Source organism: Homarus americanus, unplaced genomic scaffold (assembly GCF_018991925.1).
Source record: "Homarus americanus isolate GMGI-L3 unplaced genomic scaffold, GMGI_Hamer_2.0 scaffold9475, whole genome shotgun sequence".
Classification (NCBI taxonomy): Eukaryota; Metazoa; Arthropoda; class Malacostraca; order Decapoda; family Nephropidae; genus Homarus; species Homarus americanus.
Genome location: NW_024715177.1, coordinates 1 through 24,474, shown reverse-complemented (window position 1 = coordinate 24,474; position 24,474 = coordinate 1). Strand labels below are relative to the sequence as shown.

Here is a 24,474-nt window from a genome sequence, read left to right as displayed (position 1 = left end):
GGCGCATCTGACGACTCTGTACCTGTCATGAGGGAAGCACAACATTCATCGCCTCCACACACCCTTTTTCCCCCTCTCTTCTCCCACAGATAGTGTGTATCTAGACAGTTGTATCCAGCGACAGGCTCATCCACGCCATCGCCGTTGTCTCACATGAGGCATGCACCGCCCGTTCTGCCTCACATGTGCTAAGCAACTCTACAGACAACAAGTCTCCTACACCGCCTGGAGGGAAGGGGTAGTATTGTAGTGGACGTCTCCCCTACAACTGCGTATCCGCGTCACCAGATGCCACAGTATCCTAGCAACCAGCCACCTGCTACGTCTTCCCTAGCAACGGAGTCGAGAAACCGGCGAGTTCCCACGGGTTTACTTCCGGCTGCTGTGTATATAAGCTCTGTCTCTCCATTGAGATTCATTCTGGCCTCGGTTCCTGAACACGCAACACCTCCTCCTCCGCCGCTGCCTGGCGGCCCTCGCTTCTCCTCCGCCTGCCTGGCGGTCCTCGCTCCCGCCGGCGAGCATGGCGACCCACCAGCTGTCCTTCTCTGAGCGTCCTCACCAACCAGCTCTCTTATTCTGCTCTCGGTTCCTGAACACGCAACACCTCCTCCAAGCAAGCTCCTCGCTGTCCCGTTCTCATTCAACCTGGAGGCCAGCAACAGGCAACATCTTCTCTAACGAAGCTCCTGCACATCTACCTCCTTCAACACGCTACTCACCGAACGTGTCTACTGAGCAGCTCCTCACCACACGGCATCTCCAGCACCAGACTGTCTACCATATAACTTATATTATATAAGAAAACCACCACCCTAGAGTTTCCATCCATCCTGAGTGCTAGACAACATAATATCACGAAACCCTACAGGGTAGTGTAAGAAGGAATGACCGAGGTACGGTGGTCACAGATTGTTATGCAATAAGTATGTGGATGACACGCCATTAATGTAAGACGTCTGGTGCCCATCTGGGTAACCAACATTTTCGTTGTTCTTCTGAGGAAGACCAATTCATTTGTATGTTTTTTACCAGTATGTTTTATAAGGAATAAATTAATTAAGACATGTTATGGTTTCACCCTTCTTTCCCCTTATCGATCTGATCAATGGAAAACCTAACCCAATGCCTAGTCCACTCTGCACGCTACCTAACGAGCTACATGCTGTCCAGAGGGGGTCTGGTGGCAGCGACCCTTAGAAATTAAGATTAGAGTTAAGTATTCCCCCGTATCATTAGTGACCCCCAGTCTGGCAGTATACACCTTCCTCCCTTGGGCGGGCGGGCGTGTGCTGCATGCGGCCACCACCCCAACATATCAACTCGTCTCGGCTAGGTGGACAGCCCACGTGCTATCTACCCCTCCTACTTTTCTTCCCGTTTCTATGTTTTACTTCTCTCTCTCCTCTCCTTTTCCGGTGCAAAGTCATTTGCCACTCTACTTCATTATCCTCATCATCATCATAATCGGGGAGGTCACTCTACACTCGGCTACCGGACCAGCAACATCTCTCAACAGCTCCTCACCACACGCTCCCTCAGAAAGCTCCTCGCCCAACAGGAACTCTGAGCAAGCTTCTCCTGACCTAGTAACTCCTTAACACTGCACTGTACAACAATATATATATATATATATATATATATATATATATATATATATATATATACAGAAAACGCATTGTGAGTTTCTATTCTACCTCAATCCTGAATGTTAGATATATTACGTGTACGTACACTACGTTGTTAGACCATATAAAGAGAATTTGACAACCTGCCACAACAGTACGCTACAATACAAATACGCACAAATTCGTAATACACTAATACAGTATTTAGTCAATAATCTGTAGGGAAGGCAAGACGGAGACGGGTATATTTGCCCGCTCCCTGTATCAAATTATACTTAAAAAAATTCAAAACCGTTACCTACAGTGTTATCTCTTTATCTGTACTCTGTCACACACGAGGAACCGTCAGTCAGTAACAGTCGCATCTGTGTGTAGTGCTCTTTGGTGCTGCTGCTCAAGACTGAAGATTCTGTAGTAACCAAAAATAAATAAAAAAGAAGGTAAGATTGAAACAGCTGATGTGATTTGTAACATTACAACTACTGTATAAACAATATAGGAATAGTATTAAGTTGAAATGGAGATAATAAAATTGGGGAATGTGAACAAAAGACGTTAGACGTTACATGGTGTGTTGACAATAATATTTGGGATTTTTTTATCATGAAACTACTGTAGATATTGGTAAACAATTTAGAGTATGCATGATAATTTTTTACCACTTCACACCTAACTTTTTCAAAGGTGCATTATCAATAATTCTAAATACCCTGTAAATTATTTAGATAATTTCGGGGATGAGCAAAGTTTCTCGAAAAGTTATCAATTATCCATTTCCCCAGCATTAGGAAGAATTGTTTCTCTAAGATTCAGATCTCAAAAGATGTTTCCAATGACAGTTGCAACAAGGTCCTCGATGATGAAGTACCTGCACTTTATTTCCTGTTTCCTTGCGTGGGTGCCGAGTAACACTGAGCAAACCTCCCACCTGGTAGTCTCTTCCGACTCACCATACTGTACACCCAGTACAGGTAGTCAGAACCTGCGCTGTGATTTCAAGAATAACCCTCAAGTAAGTGAAATGTATTATCTGGTATACTGCAATGTATTCCCACATTTACGACTGAAGTATTTTAACCAAAAGGAAATACTGAAGGATATATATATATATATATATATATATATATATATATATATATATATATATATATATATATATATATATATATATATATATATATGTTAGCGGGGGAGAGAAGGGGAGAAGAGAAGATGGGAATGCTGCGTTTAGCACGTTAAAGGGGTGAGATGCAGTTTCTTAGAACAATTTTTTAAGGGGTCGTATGCATGTTTTTCTCAGCACATGAGGACAGTGCTGTCTTTTTTTAGGGGGATCGATTGTAATATTCAGAAACTTCAGTGTAATTTCAAACTGAGTTCAAGGTCGTCTGAGGGAAGACCGGCTCCCGCTACGTGCGAGAGTTTGTGGAACTAGGCCTATACGATATTGAATGTAGTTTACCGAATTAATAATGATGCGATTCATGAAGTTAAGGGACTATTATTGAATTTGAAATTATTATAGATCGTTTACCAGTCTGAATAATGTTACGGGTGTCCCAAGAAAGTTATTAGTTAGGCAGAAAATATGTCACTAGGCCTAAGCTAGCGCCTTGGAGAGACGCGAGGCTGGCTGGTCCTCAGTCACGTGAAAGCGATCGGACCTACAGGACGTCCCTGCGCGTCCGTCCACAGAAATAGTCACGTGGTCTAGTCACCTGTGTTGCGCTATTGCAGTATAACAAGTAAGTCTCATTCGATCTCAGATAGGGGTTAGATAGGGCAGTGATAAAGTTATTAAGAGCTAACAGTGAGTCAATTTCAGGGTTTCCGTCAGAACCCACTTGACTGCAGAGATTGACTGCCGTTTGAGGCTGCCGTTGATGATTGAGGATTGGCGATTGTCGCCGTTGGAACGATCAGTGTAGGCTTGTCACTGGTTAGCGGGGTAGCAAAGGATCTCTTGAGTGAACCAGTGCTCCCGACAACTAAAACGACACGGGACCAGCATCAGCATTGGGTGATCAGTTCTTACCACGTGGGTGCACAACACCACGTGCCCTCGGTCAGCTAGAAGTATAGCCTACTGGCCATGGTCACCTGCGGGCGTTCTCTCTTCCCGCCCATGGACGCACTGAGAGTACACTGAGGCTATCTGAGTAAATAAATGGTCACACACTGAGACCAGGAATCTAGGGGATACCTAGAGAAACATTTTATCTCCCTTAATACTGGTGTATGTTGAGTTGGGTGAAGCATGGTTCACGGGTATTGGTGGACCCAGTAACATCTCAATAATAGTGACAATATTTTTGTGTGTAGTTAATACCATTTTTCAGTTACTGATATTATCTTGACGTGTGTAGTAATAGTTCCTAAATGATTTTGATAGTATTGTTTTATGAATGTTTGTGTCACTAAGTGGAACCAGAGTGATACTGTGATTTAATTCCTTTAATGCATCTAATTTTCCTTTATAATTCCGATCTCAGGTATAACCTTTGTTCCCCAGAGTAGTGGTTAAGTTAGGTTAGGAATTGTGCATCTGTTGGGGTGATGTAATTTTGTTGAGTGCCCTTAAGGCCTATTCATTGTAGAGTTATAAATTTCTTATTTTTTTAATACCATTTTCTCAGTGCTGGATATTATTTTGTTGAAAGCCCTTAAGGCCTGTTTCATGTGTGCAAGCAACATTTCTTAATACTTTAAACTTATTGTTCTCTAATGAGGCATTGCCTGAGTTTCTAATAATTTCAACATCATGTATAACTTTTATTCCCCAGAGTAGTGTTTTAAGTTCAGGTTAAGAGGTGCGCATATTGGTGTACCATTATTTGATTGTGTTTTTAGTGTTGGAGGGAATATAAGTGTAAATTTTACAGTGTGTCTCATTCATCCCAGTCACAGACGCTATCCTTCCACGGGTCACGGACAATTTATTTTGTTTAGTAGATTTAAGTGTTCTTGTGCTGGTTCGGGATTTTTCTCAAAGGGGCGCTTCCACTGCCATTACCATCTAATAATCTTTAATAAACCCCAAGTCAAGTGAGAAATTAAAGGTCCAGTAAATTCCGACCAGTTACATATATATATATATATATATATATATATATATATATATATATATATATATATATATATATATATATATATATATATATATATATATATATATATATATAGAATAAGTTGGGTTTCTTTAATCACTAACGTTTCGAAAAATCATTTTCCATCATCAGAGCCTAGAAAACAAAAAGTTTTAAAAAAGTTTTAAAAATACAGGTGATATACATTAAAAACGTAACATTATACCAAAATTTACCTTCCACAAAATTTAAAGAAAGAGCACTCCAATTTAAAACCGACAAAAATGACGAGAGACCTATGTACAGAGCTAAAATCAGGAAAAGAATGTGAAATAAAAATATCCAGTATATTACCTTAATTTAGACGAGCCTTAGTGCGAAAATCACAATTCACAGGAAGCCATATCACAAATGGATGGCTTTACTTTATAACTGATGCAAGGCTTCCATAATGAGGAGGTCCGTCTAACAGATGCTCCTGCCAAGGTCTGAGAAATCAGACGGCAAAAACGGATGGTCTGTAGCGTACTGTATTGTGGCCAGTAGTCAATTATCTTTAGATGTCTATTATCTCTTTGTATGGCCACACAACGTACGTACATGTAGATATCTCACACTCAGGAATGAGGTAGAATAGAAACTCATGATGCGTTTTCTGTATATATATTGTTGTACAGTGCAGTGCTAAGGAGTTACTAGTTGAGGTGTAGCTTGCTCAGAATTCCTGTAGGGCGAGGAGCTCTCTGAGGACGCTGGGTGCTGAGGTGCTGGAGAGAGACCTTGCTGGTCCTGCAGGTCAGAGTAGAATGGTTTCCCTGTACATACATACAAAAAAGCTAGTGACAGGGGGGAAAGAAGTTCAGGGTTTTCTTCAAGTCCAGGCATGGCCGAATTTATACAATTTACGAGGATCAGGATTTGGGGTGAGCGTAGCGAGAGGGCCAATCACAGAGGAGGAGGCCTGGCACTCTGGTCCTAGCGTTGCTACGTGTACGTCCGTGCTGGAGAGTAGGTCTGGCACTCTGGTCCTAGCGTTGCTACGTGTACGTCCGTGCTGGAGAGTAGGTCTACCGGCACCGCTGGCTGTACGCTTAGGGGCGCTTGTGGTAGAAGCGGTACCGCTCTTGCCTCGCAAGCAAGATGTCACGGGTTCGATTCCCGGGCAAGCGGAAGTTGTTTGGACACTCTTCCTAGCCCCCTTGGTCCCTGTTCACCTAGCAGTAAGTAGGTACCTGTTGTAAATCGAAAGGTTGCGAATTCGTATTCAGGGAAAGTTGTTGGAGCTTCTAAACTTGAACTAACACAATCCGGAGGAGTGGTGACCCGAGGATCACACACCCAACACAGACAAAAAACCAAATACGTGCGCTATGCGCTAACCAAATAAACGCAGTCGTGTAAAGCCACGGCACTATCTCTCCCACTACAATTCCCTTCCTCACCTCCTGCTCCTTCCTCTGTCATCTTCCCCGCTCTGCCTTTCGCTACCAACAACTTTTTTGGAGCTTCTAAACTTGGCTGTACGCTGATTGGCTGGTAGGCGCGCTGGGGGTCAGTTGTCCCTTGTAGGGGATGGAGTCCACTACAATACTCCCCTTCCCCTCCGGGCGCGGCGGGAGGCTGGAGGTTGGCAGAGTTGCGTGCCACATGTGAGGCAGGACGGGTGGTGCATGCCACATGTGGGACATAACGGCGAGGGCGTGGATACGCCGGCCGCTACGGGGGGAGCAACTCTGTCTAGATACACGAGATCTGTGGGAGAAAAGAGGGAGAAGGAGGGTTGAGGAGGCGATGAATGTTGTGCTTCCTTCGCGACAGGTACAGAGTCCTCAGATGCGCCTGCTGGGATGTGTGGGCCTGGGTCAGGAGAAGGGGCTGCGTTAGGAAGAGTGTCCATGACAGCAGCAGGGTGCACGACAGCAGCAGGGTCCATGACAGCAGCAGGGTGCACGACAGTAGCAGGGGATACCTGAGGGAGAAAAGAGGGGTGTGTGGGTCCGCGTCAGGAGCAGGGGCCGTGTCAGGAGGAGCGGTAGGGGGCACTGCTGGGCCGGGGGCGGCGTCTGAGGCAGAACGGGTGTGTTGGGGTCGGTAGGATGTGGTGCTTGGGGCAGGAAGAGGAGCAGCTGTCTGCTTTGAGTAGCAGAGCTGCTCTAGGGTGTCTAACCTGCGGTGTAGAGATAGTAGCTGTAGAGCCGATGAGAGCTGCCTCTGCGTGGGTAAGCCAGTCTTCCATGTTGCTTGAAGACTGGGAGCGTGATCTGTTTCTCCTCCATCCTGTGTGAGTGGTCACTCCGGGGGTCACCATTGAGTTTCTGTAGGGAGAGGACCTCTCTGAGGAAGCTGGGTGGTGAGGTGCTGGAGAGAGATCTTGCTGGTCCTGCAGGTCAGAGTAGAATGGTCTCCCTGTACATACATAGATAAAATGCTAGTGACAGGGGGGAAGGAGGTTCAGGGGAAGGATAAAGGGAGGATTGAAGTGAATTTTAGGAGGAGGGGATAGGTGCAGTGGCTAAACACCGCTTGCGTGAGGGAGTTTAAGTTGGAGGCAGCAGCAACTCATATGGACGCAGCTGGGAGGCGGCAGGACAGAGCCAGGTTAGCGTCAGGTCAAGCGTCAGGTGCGTGTTGGGTTGGGCCATGGTTTCTCAGTGCTTGGTCGGCTTGATTGTGTGTGTTGTATTCTTGTTTGGAGGAAATGTCTTGGTCTTCTGTCTTGGTATTCTTCTTAGCTTGAAGTTGATTTTCTTCTAACTCTCCTCCTCTTCTTGCTCTCTTGAAGTGTCCATTCATTCGTGTTTGGGTCTTGTTGTTCGTCTTCCTCGTGTCTTATGTCCTCATAGGAGTGGAAGAATTCGGAGATGGTGAGGTTGATCACGTGGGCTTCAGCTCCACGGGCCTCGTGGTGTTCTTGATTCTGTGTGGCGGGTGTCTTTTCTTGAGTTTTCTTTTCTTGGTTTTTCTTTTCTACTGGTTTTTTCTTGTCTTGGGAGCATACAGCAAGGAGGGCCTCTTTGTAGCTCAGTTTCTTGTCGAGTCGAGCCTTAGCTATCCTGCATTCCTCCTTCCATTTGGGGCAGGTCCGATCGGCGGAGGAATGTGGGCCGCCACAGGCAGCGCATTTTTTTACTGTGTTGGGGCAGACCGTGTAGCGGTGTCCGGGGCTGCCGCACAGGGAGCAGGTGTCCTCCTGCGCCTCACACTTGTTGACAGTGTGTCCGTAGTGCTGGCATTTGTAACAGCGTTTCGGTCTGCAGTAGGGCTTGACTGGCACAGTTACCTACGCCAGTTGAGCCTCCTTGGGTAGAGTTGTATGGTGTCCGATGAGGGCAGTGGTGTCGGACAGCTTCTTCACAACTTGGAGTTGCCCCTTGAAGAGCTCACTCAGCTCTGCTTGGTCCACGTGGGCAATTTCGGCGTGGGAGATTACTCCCAGCTTCAGGTTGTCCCACTTGTAGGCAATCATTTTAAATGGAATGCCGTTGATGTCTGGGATCTCCGCGAGCTGTACGGGCATACCCTTCTCGGCGAAGGTGATCTTGATGTTACCATGGAGCTTTATTCGTTCCACCTTGGTGACACCCATGATCTCATTAGTTTCAAAGAACTTCTTGAGAACTAGGAGGTTTAATTTCTTGGGGCAGGTCGGCGTATCCGGACGTATCCGCGCCACGTTATCAAACTCGTAACCGTTCATGGCGAGAGAGGGTTAGAGAGTCACTGTCTGTTGTTGTTGTTGAGATTGTCGGACCGTAGTCCGACACGGGCCTTTGCCTATTGGCGGCCCGTTTGGTGGTTCCGGCTGGAGCTCCTGGAGCAGCCAGACCGGATTGGGATTGTAGGTTGTCCTACCTGCAGATATGGAAGGATACTGCAGGTTGCAAGTGTGAGCGGACCCCCGATCAGTGGACGCTTATCACCAACCCCCACTCTTGGACGTGGTCAGTTTCGGAGTGGCGCGCCCCCCGAACTGGGATCCGCAATTGCTGGGAGAGGATACTTTCTAAGCTATCTGGGTGGTGGGTATCGTGTGATGACCCGGAGAAGGTGGTGAATGTGGTTTGTTTGGGCCTTTCGGGTTAGAGTGGCCGCTGGTGTTGTGTGTGCTTCTTGGAAGTTTTGAGTTCTGTTTCGGAGGTCTTGTGTGACTTCGCAGTCGAGGAGATAGTGTTCAAGTGGGTTGGCTGCTGGCTCCTGACAGTAGGTGCATTCCATGACGTCATTTCCGATCATCTGCCAGGAGCACTTGCACCCTAGTCGTAGTCGATGAAGGCTGACTTGGGTTTGTCTTGGTGTTTTCTTGTCCGCGAAAGGTGGTTCCCCTTTTGTAGCCGCCAGGTACCATTTGGCTGATTGGGAACCAGCGTTGAATGCGTGAAGGAAGCTCTTTTGGATGTGGAGCTTGCTAGTCTTTCTGAGGTGATTCTTGATCTGTTGCACGCTTGCTGGAACTTGAATGTGTACGCTACTAGAACGTGTGGCTGCCTTGGCTGCTTCGTCTGCCACGTCGTTTCCCCCGATCCCTACATGACTGGGAATCCAGTGTAAGACGACTGGGCGGTTTTGTCTTTGGAATTCCTGTAGATGTGCGAGGATCGAGGTTAGGATGTGGACGTTGTCTCTTGGTTGGCTGTGTTGCAGCGCCTGCTGGGCCGATTTCGAGTCCGTGTGAATTATGATGGACTTGTTGTGTTGTGTTGCAGCGTGTTGTAGGGTCTTTGACATTGCTACCAACTCTATTAGTAGGGTGGAGCAATCATTAGAAAGTCTCCATCGGAGGGTCTGACCTTGGGTGTAGAAGGCCGCTCCGGATGTATGATGTTTTGGGTCCACCGAGCTGTCTGTGAAGTATGATGCTGCATCAGCCGGTGTCTCGGTGGCTATGGCTTCTAGAGTTATTTTTTTGAGGTCCTCCTTCTGGAGGTTGGCTTTACTATCGCCTAGGTCGGTAATTTTGAATGTGGCTGGTGGAGGGCTCCATGGTGGAGGAACTATGTAACCTTTGTCAGGTGTGTCTTGGTTGTTCTTGACGAGTGTTTCTGCTTGCAGGTGTCGGATGACCTAGCTTGCCTCGTGCGACCAGGTAGCCCCTCGCTCTCTGTGGTCGAGGTGGAGGGAGCCACTGATTCGCGTTTTGGCAGCTGTGGGCTTATGTGATCTACAGATTTTGGCGAGGAGATCGGCTGTCACCTGCTTGACTCGTACTGCCAGGGGTGGTAGTTCAGTTTCCATTTGCAAATTGCAAATTCTGGTCCACATGGGTGCTCCAAGCATGGTCCTGAGAGCATTATTTTGGATGACTTCTAGCTTAGCTATCTGGTCTTCTCTCAGTCCAATGAGTGCTGGAGCACTGTAATCTACCAGAGATCTGATGGCGGCCGTGTAGTAGGCTTTGAGCACATGGAGGTTTGCTCCTACGGTTGTGCTGGTGAGCGACCTCATTATATTGTGTCTGCTCTTCGTCCTGTGCCTGAGATACTCGAGTTGCGGCTTGAAAGTGAGTTTCTGGTCAAACCAGATTCCAAGACACTGGTGGGTGTTGGTCCAGACTACCGGCGTGTTTTGTATGGAGAGCATCTTGTCTGGTGTGTCTGTGCAGATGGCCATCGCTTTCGACTTGGCTGGATTTATCTTGAGTCCAAGTCTGTTGCACTCCTCTTCTATAAGTTGGAGTGCGTCTTGCGTGTTGGCTAGTCTGTTTGATCCTCTTACTATAAGCTGTAAGTCGTCTGCATAGCATAGGAGCTTGGCTGTTTGTCTCAAAGGAAGTTTGACAAGATTTTCCCTCAGGACATTAAACAGCATTGGACTGAGGATGCCTCCTTATGGGGTTCCGTTTTCATGGACCCTGTAGCTTGAGGTTGCTCCCTGAAAGCATACTTTTGCTTCTCTCTGTGTGAGGTAGTTCTGGATCCACCCCAGCAACCTTCCTTTGACGCCTTTTTCAGCGAGCGTCGTTATAATGGCCAATGGATTTGCTAGTTTGAAGGCCTTCTCCAGGTCGAGGAAGACCACCAGAGCTGGTTTGTAGTCCACTGTGCTGAGTATCTCGGCGATGTTGTTGCCTGTGCCGGTGTTCTCGGTGTAAGCAAAAATGTGAGGGTGTGGTCTGCCTACTTTCCACTTGAGTCGGTTGAGAGCCATTTTTTCTCCCGTCTACGTTATGCAGCTGAGAAGGGAGATGGGTCTCGGTTTGTCTGGTTCTCTGGGCTTCGGAATGGGCTGTATATCTGCCTTCTTCCATTCCGGTGGAAGTCTTTGTGCTGTCCACGAAGCATCGATGACTTGTAGCAAAGCCTCGTGTCCGGCTTTTCCGGCATGGGAAAGCATGGAGTAGGTTATCCTGTCGGCCCCTGGTGCTGTCTCCTTGCTTCGTTTTAGCAACTTCTGGAGTTCTTGCTGGTTGAAAGGTCTGTCGGTGTCATCTTCACTGTTGCAGGCCTCTTCGATCATCTGGAGTCTGACCTGCGCCGTTGTGTCTCCTCCGCCTGTCTCGGGAGGTTCTTCGTTGTTGCTCGGTCGGAGAACAGTTTTGCAAGTCTCTCGGCTTCATCTTCTGGGTTGGAATGGGTTGGTGGTGGTGGTGTTGCCTTCCCAGATGCCCTTCGGATCTGGGCCCACATCTTACCAAGGGAGGTGTGCTCGTTCAGTTTGGAGCACCACTTGAGCCAGCTTACGTTTTTTATTTCTTCCTTCTCTTCCCTGGTATCCTTAACTATGACTTGCAGGAGATGTCTGTTTGTTTCCGTGGGATGTCTCCTGTAGTTTCTTTGAGCCATGTTCACTCTGTGGTTGAGTTCTTTCACCCTGGGACAGTAGTACCAGTAATCATTGTACTGCCTTGATGTGGGTTTTGTTTTGGGGATAGCCTCTTCTGCCGCTTGGTGAAACGCCTCGACCTATTGTTGGTGGAGATGTTGTCTCATCCACGGGCGCTGCGCCGGCCGGCTGTGATTTTTCGCGCCACTTAGCCAGGTGTTTCTTAAAGAGTCCCCAGTCTGCCTTTTGGGTATTGTATCTCCATCTCGGTGGGGGGTGGAGTGGGGAGTTTGTTCACCTTCAGTGTTGTTAGGGTGGCAAAGTGGTCGCTGGTCAGCGTGGGGTGTAGCTGCCAGGAGGCCGAAGGCTGTAGTGCACTGGAGACGAAGGTTAGATCTAGCCTTCCTCCCCTAATGTGGGTGGGCTCTCCGGTGTTCAGGAGGGCGATCTCGGGTGTGTCTTGAAAGGTGGTGTATAAGTGCAGGCCGTCTTCATTTGTGGGGCTTACCGAGCTTAGGAAGGGATGATGTGCATTGAAATCCCCTCCTATGAGTGTGGCGTGGTCAGCGGCTAAAGTGAATAATTGAGTCACCTCCAGTGAGCCCCTTGGGTTCTTGTAGATGTTGTGAACAGTTAATTCCCGTTCTTGGAGGGTTACTTTGACGGCCTGTCTCGATGTTTTCCCCACATGGAAATTGCTGCATGACCTCGGAGGAGGGTATGCTTGACTTGACCAAGATCATACATCCTCTTGTTGACGTCTGCGTGAAATGCCTCCTGTATGTCTTGTAACCACTGAATTTGAAACAGTGGTGTTCTTGTAGAAGTGTTTCTTGTAGCAGTATAATGTCAAGCTTGTCTTTGGCTGCTGCTTCTTGCAGGAGGTGTTTCTTGTTTTTGATGCCCCGAGCATTCCATGTAAGGATGTTCAGGGTGCTGTTGTTTTCCACCACTGTTTCATCGGGGACTTCTGGTGGTCCTCGATGGAAATGTTCAGGTCCGATTCCGACTGGATCAGGTTCATATCTTCTTGTTCTGTGGTTTTTGCCTTCTGGGCTGTGGTTCGGTTCAGGGGAGTTGAAACGTCCAATTTCTTTCTGGGAGCTGTCAGTATCTTTGGTTCTCTGGTGGCCTTTTTCGGTGTAGAGCGTACCTCGGCTGGGGACCGGCATGGCGTCCTCCACTGAGGTGGCTGGAGCTGTGGCGACTTGCCCGAGGACGTTCCCCATGAGTATTTGGAGCTGTGTGGGTTGGATCTTGTGGCCCAGTAGTCCGGCTAGGCCCTCCGCGAAGGTTGTCAGTACCTTGGCTAGGTCTGATACGTGTATCATTCCTTCTGGTGCCTTGGTGTGTGCTTCTTTTGTCTTTCTCGTGGTTGTCGTTGTCTGCTGCTTGGGTGGCTGAGGTGTGGCCGTAGTGAGGCCAGGAAACTGGGCTGCACTTTGGGTGTTGACCGGCTGAGGAGGTTGGCTTTGTTGTTTTGGCCTTTGGGTTCCCCACACGAAGGTACTTGGTGGGGCTGGTGTGCAGGCGGTGGGGGCCGGTCTTGCTGCTGGTCGGTTTGCCTGGACCCTCTTTGTCCTCTCGGAGCATCCAGGGTTCCAGGCGTGGTGTTTGCCCCCGCAGTTGGCACACTTGGGGGCAATTTTTTCTCCATTTTTCAACTTGGTGAGGCAGGAGCGTGTCGTGCTTCTGTGCGCAGACTGCCCAGAGTTCCTTGTACGTGCACCTCGTCTGATGGTGCCCGTATTTCTGGCATCTGAAGCACCGCAGGGGCTCCGGGACGAAGGGCCTCACTTCGTAGATCCCCCAGGTTTTGAGGTCTAAGGTGCTGGGGGGTGGACCATAGTGCGTTATGAGCACTTGTTTTGTGGTGGCCGTCTTGTCGGACGAGGGAGAGCATCTCTCGGCTTTTAGGATCTTTGGGTGGTTCTCCAGGGGTTCGAGGGGTAGTTCCTTTGGGTACCGGAGGACTACCGACTTCATCATTTTCTGGGCGGGGTCCAGCTTGGTTGATGCAATGGTGGTGGTGTTTTTCAGGCAAGTGTCGAGGGTGGTGGCGGAGTCCTTGTCTTTGGGGTGAATAATCATCTCCCCCTTTAGGTTGGGCCACACTGAGAACTTGGCCAGTGGATTTAGTTTTTCGATCTCTGTGATGGCGGTATATGTCGTTTTCGTGTCCGTTTTCGAGATCCGTAATTTTGGCAGTGTCGTTGGGGGTGAGCTGGTGGTGGTGATGGGTGCCTTTTGGACTGCTTGATGGCATTCGTTTCCCAAAAAAGCACGTCGGTGTTTTTTGTTTTCAACCTTCGTCCAGTTGTCGTCCTCAATGGCGGTAATAGTGGTGGTGGAGTTGTTGGAGGCGGTGGCAGTGTTCTTGCTTTTCAGGGCTTCGTTGAAGGCGCTTAACTGGTCCGCTTTCTCTGTGCGGAGCCTGTCATGGTTCGGGTCGTCAGGTTGGCGGTTCAGGCGGGGGTCGCGGTTAGGAGGGCGTACGCACTCCATAACCGGTGGTTAAGTGGTGTTTTTTTTGTTTTTGTTTTAGAGCCTACCTATTCCGGTTGAGCAAGTAGCACAGGAATTTCAGCACTCCCCACAGGCAATGATGGCCGGGTGGTCGTAGAGTGGTTCCTGAGCTTCTCTTCCGGAGCCCCGTTGGGGAAACCTACTTCCTAGTGTATGTGACTGCTCACTTATAGACGTGAGCTAAGTGTGCCTATTGGGGAAGGATAAGGATTGCTACCCTCTTTCCAGGTGGACCCGCACGATCACGGTTTTCTTGGAAAGACTCAGCTGGGATGGGTTCTTGCTCCAGCCCCCTTTCGTGTTTACAATCTCCTGGGAGGGAGGTGAACAGTTACAGAGGGGACCGCAGGACGAATACACTTTTGAGGGTGCAGGTCCCTAGGCCAGAGCGAAAAAAGGAAAAATAGCAGTAGAAGGAAAAGAGCTCAAACCACGTCGGGAATATCGCGCTATAGCTGCTCTCCAGCTGGAGTGTGGGTCACTCACACCACCACATGGGGAGGGCAAGCTAATGCTCGATAAACCGAAAACGCTCGTGAGTTGTTGTCGACGATGTCAGTCGTGGATGGTCCGGTCCGGGAAGACTGCCAACAATGGCAGCAGAGAGAGGGTCAGGATTTGGGGTGAGCGTAGCGAGAAGTGGCCAACCAGGATACTAAAAGCAGTCCTAGACTTTGTTATATGGATCCTCGTGTTTCGAAGCCGGATTTGGTAAGACGTTACTGCCATTACTGATACGGCGGTCCCCATTAGAGGTTCACAGTGCCAAAAGCTCGTTGAACAGGCTTTGTGTGAAATATGACAAAGTCTAGGACTGCTTTTAGTATGTGGTGGTCCAGCGGTTAGCGTTCCCCGGTCACAATCGTGGGCCGTGGGTTCGAATCCTGGCGGGTTGAGGTGTTGATTGTATGTAGATTTATTTGCTATTATTACATATATATATATGTATATATATATATATATATATATATATATATATATATATATATATATATATATATATATATATATATATATATATATATACAGTTGTACCCCACTTAACGCGGTCAATTGAACCCAGAGGGTCCCGCGTTAAGTGAATAACAGAACATATGGGATTAATTCCAATAGAACCCAGCCCGACCCCCAAACTCCACTTTTTGACGACAAATAACTATGTTGTAGTAAAAATTCTATCTTAACTTTATGGTGGCATGAAAAACAAGTAATATAGAAGAGGTTAGGTTAGGAAAGATAAAGGTTAACATAGGAAAAATAAAGAATAGGTTAAAAAACGAAAAATTTTGCGGAACACTTACGGTAGTAGAAGAGATGGGTCGGCATACGGGGATGGAGGCTGGTTCCGAGGCAGAGGGCAGATTACTGCCCCTCAGGTGAATCACCATTACTAGGTGAATCACCATTACTAGGTGAATCAACATCACTGTCACTTACAGTTGTCAGGGCTTCCCTGACAAATCCCTCAAAATCAACTTCACTTTCACTATCACTGGCTTGGGCTGGCTGTGGTGGGTTGCGGGCGAAGAAATCTGTTATGCTTTTCTGACGGCTGGTGTTGATGTTGTCGTGATACACCTTGATGTACGGCTCCATAGCCTGCACCAGTCGGGTATGGAAGACGTCATAGCGTTCATCGTCATTGTCGCGGGAAAGGACGGACTTAATTTTTTCTGTAAACTCTATGACACACTTAATATCATTATGACTTAAACTAGGTTCTTCGGAGAATGACGCACCTTCTTCCTCCTCTTCACTGGCGGGTTCTTCTTCCAACATCTCGTCGGCAGTCACTTCAGGATCTTTGATCACCTCCATGATGTCTTCGTTGGTGGTCTCGGAGAAGCCTTCAGCTGTAATATTGAGCGCAGCTTCTCTGGCAAGGTCCACTGCTACTGCAACAGTCTGAACCTCACCAGTCACAGGTTCACTCCTCTCACCTGGTATGCCATGCAACACATGTCTCCATGCGTGACGAATCGTAGCAATAGTCAGCAGATCCCATGCCTCCACCAAGAAGTCTACAGCTTGTTTAACGTTAAACTTCTTCCAAAATTGTTTGACGAGAAGTTCTTGAGTCGCCGCCTCTTGTTCCTTGTCCTCGTCGCTTTTGCTCTCGCTGTCGGTGTCACCCAGCTTACGCAACTCATCCTTGGTGTTGGTAGAGTCGTTCAGGAGCTTGAACTTCTTTGCAGAGTACGCAGCTTTCACATTGCAGATCAACTCCTGGTCCATGGGCTGGATTAATGACGTAGTGTTGGGAGGAAGGAAGACCACTTTTACGTTGGGGTGACGATCCATAAGTAGGGGCGAGTGTCCTGGTGCGTTGTCAAGGAGCAACAAAATATTGAATGAAACATTCTGTTGCTCGCAGAATTTCTGCACGTCAGGAACAAAACAGTTGTCAAACCAGAAGAGGGACAGAGAAGAGGACATCCACGCCTTACGTGCGGTTAGCCAGTGGACATTAAGCTTGTTCATGTCCATATTCTTGTAGGCGTGCGGCTTGCGGGCTTTGTGAATCACCGATAACTTTGGTTTACAGGTACCGGAGGCATTGGTGGTAAACAGGACGGTGATGCGTTCCTTCTGCATCTTCCGGCCCCTTACCTTGCTCGCAGACTGGACAACGAAGGTCTTGGAAGGTAACTTTTTCCAGAAAAGACCAGATTCGTCCATGTTAAACACCTGGTCGTCACTGTACTGTCCTTCCTCCATAATCTCACGTAAAAACGGAGGAAAATCTCTAGCCGCCGCACGGTCAGCACTCGCTTCCTCACCACCAATGTTGATGTTGGTGATCTTGTTCCTCTTCTTAAACCTATACAGCCAACCAGAGGAAGCATTGAAGGGTTTGGGCTCTGCAATTCCCAGTTTACGTGTCACTGCTGCGTATAGCTCACGTGCGTACTCCTGCACTGAGCGCATGTCCACCGCCATGTTGCGTCGCGCCTGACGCACCAAATAACTCACCAGCAAATTTTCCACTTTTGCCAACACCCTGTTCTGGCAATACCTGATAGATGAAGCACCTGCAGACTTTGTGATTTTCATGTGGTCTTTGATCTTGGCTGCATCCTTCTTGATTGTACGAATCGTAGATTCGTTGACGCCATGCTGGCGCGCGAGATCAACTTGCCGTCTTCCTTTCTCCAAATCTTGAACAATTTGGTACTTCACCTCGTAGCTTAATGAACGTCGTGTCTTCTTTAGCTTAGTGCCGCTGGGTCCAGGTGAGGAAAGGTCTCTCTCTGGGGGCGGTGGTGGTCCGGCGGAAGCCATTTTACGGAACAATGGATGCGGGTTAACCCGGGGTGGCCTTGAGGGATGAAACTGCCGCGGCTAGGTCAAGCGTCGTCTCTCCTCCCTCCCTCCCTCCCCGGGGTAGTCACGTCATAATACTTTAAGCCAATTACAGCTAGCAGCAGAGGGGGGTAGGGCTGCATGGCCAATCACAGTCCGAGACGTCATATGACGTCAGTGATAACGCAACAAAGACACACACTGCGCAACCTTACCGCGCCGCTTACCCAAGCGGAGGGAGGAGGAGGGAGAGGCAGGCAGGCAGGCGGGCGGGTGGCGCGTGGCACGTGGGCAAAATCTAAAAATAGCATCCGAGCCGGACACTCACCGCGTATATGTGGAAAAAACCCGCGTTAAGTGAAAGTTCAGCTTTGGCAAGGCACTGCGTATATGCGAAAACGCGTTAAGTGAAAGCGCGTTAAGCGGGGTAAAACTGTATATATATATATATATATATATATATATATATATATATATATATATATATATATATATATATATATATATATATATATATATATATATATATATATATATACAGTAGTACCCCGATTTACGCGGTCAATTGAACCCACAGGGTACCGCGGAAAGTGAAAACCGCGTAAAGTGAACAACAGAACATATGGGATTAATTCCAATAGAGACTGGCCCGACCCCCAAACTCCACTTTTTCCGACACAATACCTATGTTGTAGTAAAAATAACATCTAAATTTTATGATGGTATGCTCACACAATTAATATTTAAGAGAAATACAGTCGCCAGGTTAATGTCCATTCAAATAATGGACTCAAATCCCCCCCCCTCTTCCCAGCTCACTAGCTCCTACCTCTCTGAGAAATGTTTGGGTGAAACCACTAGATTTTAACGTTTAGTAATAAATAATACCTCAGACTAAAGTTAGGATAATATAATTGATATTTCTGGATTCCTTGCAGGTCAGGGAATATTTTGAATGTAAACTTCATATATTTTGCACAAACGATAAAATATTTGCTTTGTGTAAACCAAATTATTACATTAGATCCAAAATTTGTATGTCTAATACAAAATCCATGATGTTTATATTCAAAATGATCATCATATTGTAAGAATTCCAGCAATGTAAATTATATTCTGGCAGGGTAATTTGTATGAATTTTATGAGCTAAATAAAAAAAAATTAAAAAAAAATTATACTTCACCGCGGTTATGAGTAGATGCACCGCGGAAAGTGAAAGTCCGGTTCTGGCAAGGTACCGCGTAAATGTGCGGAAAGTGAAACCGTGTAAAGCGTGTGTAAAGTGGGGTAATACTGTATGTACAGTATGTGTTGTCAAAGTAAGAGAAACAATTGAGACCCTGCAATTGTGTGTAAATGAGGTAGAAAGACAGATCAGCATCCAGGGACTTGGTCATAATTTTCGTGATGCCATATGGCAGCAGGGTCTACCATTAGACAATACATTGTGCTTCCAATATCTTCTCAGGCGGTAGTACTATACCTCTCTGTTTAATAGCTGCTGACTACCCACAGTTTATACTGTACAGTGGACCCTCGGTTAACGAGCACAATCCGTTCCAGCATGTTGCTCGTTAACCGAAACCATTGTTTCAATGGGTTTTGGGGTAATTGGTTCCAGCTCACAGAAAATTGCCTAAATTCAACAAAAAATGTAGAAAAGCACACTTACTTTGGGGTGTGTATGTAGAAGGCTCTTGAATGATGATGATGATGGGAATTAGAATGGGGATGGAGAAGGGAGAAGAGAAGGCATTGGGGTGGAAGAGAAGTCACCCCATGGTGCCATTTCACCCATAAAATTTTAGTTCTCTTGGTGTAATTCAAGAATATTTTCTTTAAATCAACACTGCACTGCATTATATATTGTCAATATGTAAAATAAATTTTAAAATGACCAATAATTTGCTTGGAAACACAGAAAAAAAGCGTTTAGTTGAAGAGAGTCTCAAGCAATATGTTACCTCCACTGAAAAGAGAGAGAGACTAACGCCTGTTTGTGTGTTAACAGGCTGGATGGCGTGCCAGAAACTAGTTTCTTTACCTTCAATTATGTTCAATAATTGTTAAAATGATTAAAAAATATTAATATTAAACTTTTAAAATTATTGAATAGTATAAACTTCTTGATATTTACTAAAATAGTAAGGAATTTAAGCCCTAAAACCGATTACTGTATTGGGGGACTAATACTACAGCTGGTGGACCGCCAAATGCAAGCGAAAACATGTTGAGGTCGGCTTGTAAAAAACTCGTTAATCGAGGGATTGCTCGTTAACCGAAGTTAAGAATCTTATGGAAGGTAAATCGTTAACCGAGGCGCTCGTTAACCGAGGGATCACTGTACAGTACAAGTGTAATACACCTGTATTGTTTTTTTTTTATAATTATACTGTACAGTAATCCCTTGGTTAACGAGCGCCTCGGTTAACGAGATTTCGGTTAACGATTTACCTTCCATAAGATTCTTAACTTCGGTTAACGAGCAATCCCTCGATTAACGAGTTTTTTACAAGCCGACCTCAACATGTTTTCGCTTGCATTTGGCGGTCCACCAGCTGTAGTATTAGTCCCCCAATACATTAATCGGTTTTAGGGCTTAAATTCCTTACTATTTTAGTAAATATCAAGAAGTTTATACTATTCAATAATTTTAAAAGTTTAATATTAACTTTTTTAGTCATTTTAACAATTATTGAACATAATTGAAGGTAAAGAAACTAGTTTCTGGCGTGCCATCCAGCCTGTTAACACACCAGACAGGCTTTAGTCTCTCCCTGTTTTCAGTGGAGGTAACATCTTGCTTGAGACTCTCTTCAACTGGACGCTTTTTTCTGTGTTTCCAAGAAAATTATTGGTCATTTTGAAATTTATTTTACATATTGACAATATATAATGCAGTGCAGTGTTGATTTAAAGAAAATAATCTTGAATTACACCAAGAGAACTAAAATTTTATGGGTGAGATGGTGCCATGCGGTGACTTCTCTTCCACCCCAATGCCTTCTCTTCTCCCTTATCCTCCACCCCCATTCTAATTCCCATCATCATCCAGGAGCCTTCTACATACACACCTCAAAGTAAGTGTACTTTTCTACCTTTTTTGTTGAATTAAGGCAATTTTCGGTGAGCTGGAACCAATTACCCAAAAACCCATTGAAACAATGGTTTCGGTTAACGAGTTTTTCGGTTAACGAGCAACCTGCTGGAACGGATTGTGCTCGTTAACCGAGGGACCACTGTATTGTACAAGCCTTCTCCTACTTTTCGGTTGGGTGATTGTACATACACTTAATTTGATTTTGTGGGAGAATTTTTTTATTGCCTAAAACTTCTACAATCCTTTATGCCGTCAGTACAGGTTGACAATCCCTTATCCGAAATCCTTGGGACCAGATGCATTCCGGGTTTTGGAATTTATCGGATTTCAGAATGGTTGGATTTTTTTTTTTTTTTTTTTACAGGGATCAGTCCACCCGGGCACAGCAGGTCACTGACTCACATTGGGGCCTGGGGGCTAAAATATAATAATAATAATAATTATAATAATAATAATAATAATAATAATAATAATAATAATAATTATAATAATAATAATAATAATTCATAGGTCTAGGTCATGTTTCTCACTTTTGATCTTTTTTTCATTCTTGTATTTCTTTATTATTATTATTATTTCATTATTACAGTATTACTGTTATTATTATTTTTATTATTATTATTATTGTTATCATTCTTATTTTATTTTTGTGTATTTTTTATTAAAAATTTTATTTGCTATGAATAATTATTATTACTACTATTTTATCATTATTATTATTACCTGTATTATTATAATTATTATTACTATTACATTTTCACCCCCCAGGCCCCGATGTGGGTCAGTGACATGTGCCCGGGTGAGCTAATACCCATTAAAAAAATGCTCCACAAAATTTTTTTTCGGTTTTCGGAATTTCGGATAAAGGGTTGTCAACCTGTACTATAAGATGAACTTTGAGCTACTTACAGTATTTGAGTCAAGATGTACCCAGTACCTTTCTGTCTTTCAATTTTAATAGTTGTTTGTGTGCAGTATAATTTAACATTGAGCATGCACATAAAAGACCTTAGTTGTCAAGTTGTATTAATACATTATAACATCAACAGGGTAAAATTTAATTCAGTAGACATTCAATGATTATTCCTTGTTATCTACTAAAATGTACAAATCATTTAGCTCAATACAGTACAGTATCAGATTATCTGTAATTATTATTGGTCTCATAATTGTGATAAATTTTTGCCATACCTATAAGAATTCTGATTGTAAGAAACCTCACTTTTATCTTAGTTTTGTATACAGTCAATGAGCACTTAATAAATATAATGCATTTCTGAAAACCTGTATATTAAGTAGATGTATACATTAAGTGGACATTAATTTCCCATATAAACCCACGTTATACATTGAGATACGTCCCAGAACATCCTCCCCCCCCCCCAATTTTGTTTTACCCCAAATAGCCTCTAATAATAACAGAATGGTGAATTATGAACAAATAAACTAAAAATAGTGAGAAAATTTTTTTCTTAGGTTATCATATCACTTGCACACTGGACTTAAGGAGTAATTACAGATGAGAAGAGAAATTATTGCTTGAAGGTAGAGGAGTACGGTAACTCTCATGGGGTTTTGCTAGATGTAGCTGCAGTTGACTTTAGTGTTTGGGTTGTAGGAAGTAGTAAATGAAATATTTGGTCCCATACGAAATACGGTAGCTACATTATACACAGCCAGCTTTGACTGCTTCCCTTGCACATCTACCAAGGGGGGGGGGGAGGCATTCAGAAATTGAAGAGCAAATGCATAACAGTGGGCAGATCCAATACAGGTGCAATGTATGTACATATGTGTGGACATACTTGTGTATGATCTGACATATAGTTATTGATATTGAAACAGTTTATTTAGCCAGAAAAACACAGACACAGAGTCGATAAGAATAGCAATATTGTCATGGCTGAGCCAGTTGAGAGCCTGAGCTTTCTTGAAGGCACCTGATATATACTGTACATTTATCTCAAGTAAGTATAGTATTATGTAACATTTAGTATCATCTTGAATAGTACACATAACATGGTGGTACAGGTAGTAAGAACATATCAGAATGTTACCACGGTTATTACTTTGTTATATATTTTATTTATTTTTTTTTTACATTTATATTATAGGTATATACATATTTTACAGTGGAGTTGATATACATTAATATATGGGAGGTAAGCAATACAACACAGATTAAGTGTGTTGATGGTCTACTATGATGACAATCAGATGATGAATGTGATATCAGATGTTTAGTTGAGTGTTTTTATACATGTGCTTTCCTAGCCTGTGTACCTGGAGAACACCCCATTTGGCAAGAGGAACACAGGTGAAAGGAGGGTCTACATCAGTAATGCTAACACAGCCTTCATAGATACATCTGTCTGTGTTGACCGGGTGCTGAGGAATGTGAATGAAGTCATTGTGTACAGCAGCAACTCCTCCATCACCTGCTCAAGTGGAGAATTCAGGATATACAATGTTTCTATAAACACTCTACCACATTATATTTCCAGTGTTTATATTGATGGTTCCAATGTTGATTTACTTCATTTGAATGGGAGTCAGATACAAAACCTAAGTATCAGAAATTCCACTGTTCGAGATGTTTACATTACTGGTGTTATAAGGGCTGGCATGACAATAAGATTACAAACATCAGATATAGATGTGTTAAGAAATATCACAGTAGAGGGTAATGCCCAATTATTTGCATACAATACTGAAGTGAATTATATACCAAAGAGAGCAATACGATTTAATCATTGTAAAGTTGATATAATCAAAACTAAAATAAGCCACACTAGCAATGACAGCATTGTAGTATGCAATTGTACAGATGATGAAAGGAAAAACTTGAATCAAAGTTTCACTACAATAACTACTGGTAACTGTTGATCTCTAATGTAATTTGATACCGTAAGGTACTTGGACAAAACAATTATTTTTTTTTTTCAAACCTTTTCCCATTGAATACAGATTGACTGGAAGTGAATATACACAAACTAATTTATTCTTCATTTGTGTCATTCATGCATTCTTGGCACTCATACAATATCACTTATTTCTTTTTTTCCTTTTTTAAGGGCATTAGCCCACCCGGGCACTGGTCATTTTTAATGACCCACATCAAGGCCTGGGGGGCGAAAATATAATATAATAAAATAATAATAATAATAATTATGATGATGATGATGATGATGATGATAATGGTAATAATAATAATAATAATAATAATAGTAATAAAATTAATATAAATATATTTAATAAATAACAATTATAATAAAAGAAAATAATAATAATAATCATAATAACAGTAATAATAAATTAATAACAATATTCAAAAATAAATAATCATAATAAAAGAAAATACAAATACGTACAGTAATAATAAAAGTTTAAACAAATTTTAAATAATAATAATACCCCCTGTAATAATAAAGAGCCATTAATAAATACAAACCAAAAAAAATATCAAAAGTGAGAAATGATATATGTATGTTGTGTTGTTAATACAGGTTGACAACTGTTACGAACCCCTCCACCCAGCACTACGAAGCACGCCATCTATTGTCCTGATCTACCTACCCAGCACCACGAGCAACGCCATCTAGGGACGAGACACGAGTATGACTCGTCTTAGTTACCACTCCGGGGTTTCCCTTCTCCATATCCTGGTTGTTGCGTCACTTCCTCCAAGTCTTCTTTGTGAGCTCCAATTCGAGGAGAGGGCACTTGGCTCTGGGAAGTGACCACAGGATCATCTATCCTATAAACCTACGGTGCAGTGACTACCTACCGTCTTCTACAATACTCAGCCTTACTCGTCAGCCATCTCAGCTCCTCACTTAAGTACTTGTATCTTGTATTGCCTCCCCCACGTCCACTTGCTTCAAAATTGTTTATGTTGTATTAATATGTATATACTGTTAATGTTTAGGTTAAGTTTGGTTAAGGGTAATTTATAAGCTGAATATTTTGTTTAGGGATTTATGGTACTTTATTATACACAACAAAAACTCGCATCCTTTGTCTACCCTTTTATAGTCCGATTGTCTTTGTTTTGTTTTTTTGTTACCTGTT

General features: G+C 44.4%; 1 protein-coding gene across 2 annotated transcripts; it reads left to right on the top strand.

The window, feature by feature from the left end:
- The first annotated feature begins 1,893 nt into the window (after nucleotides 1–1,893).
- LOC121854733 lies at nucleotides 1,894–23,581 on the top strand. Of its 2 annotated transcripts, none has more exons than XR_006086628.1 (3): nucleotides 1,894–2,068; nucleotides 2,468–2,640; nucleotides 3,454–3,493. XR_006086628.1 is itself a non-coding variant. In XM_042349474.1 (3 exons), exons 2-3 carry the CDS (start codon nucleotides 2,485–2,487, stop codon nucleotides 23,287–23,289), a joined length of 768 nt encoding a protein of 255 aa, XP_042205408.1. In that variant the 5' UTR covers nucleotides 1,911–2,068; nucleotides 2,468–2,484; the 3' UTR covers nucleotides 23,290–23,581. The 2 variants fall into 2 exon arrangements, 1 of the variants encoding a protein (XP_042205408.1); XM_042349474.1 differs by lacking the exon at nucleotides 3,454–3,493 and adding an exon at nucleotides 22,678–23,581 and having other exon boundaries at nucleotides 1,911–2,068.
- Nucleotides 23,582–24,474: the final 893 nt, after the last annotated feature.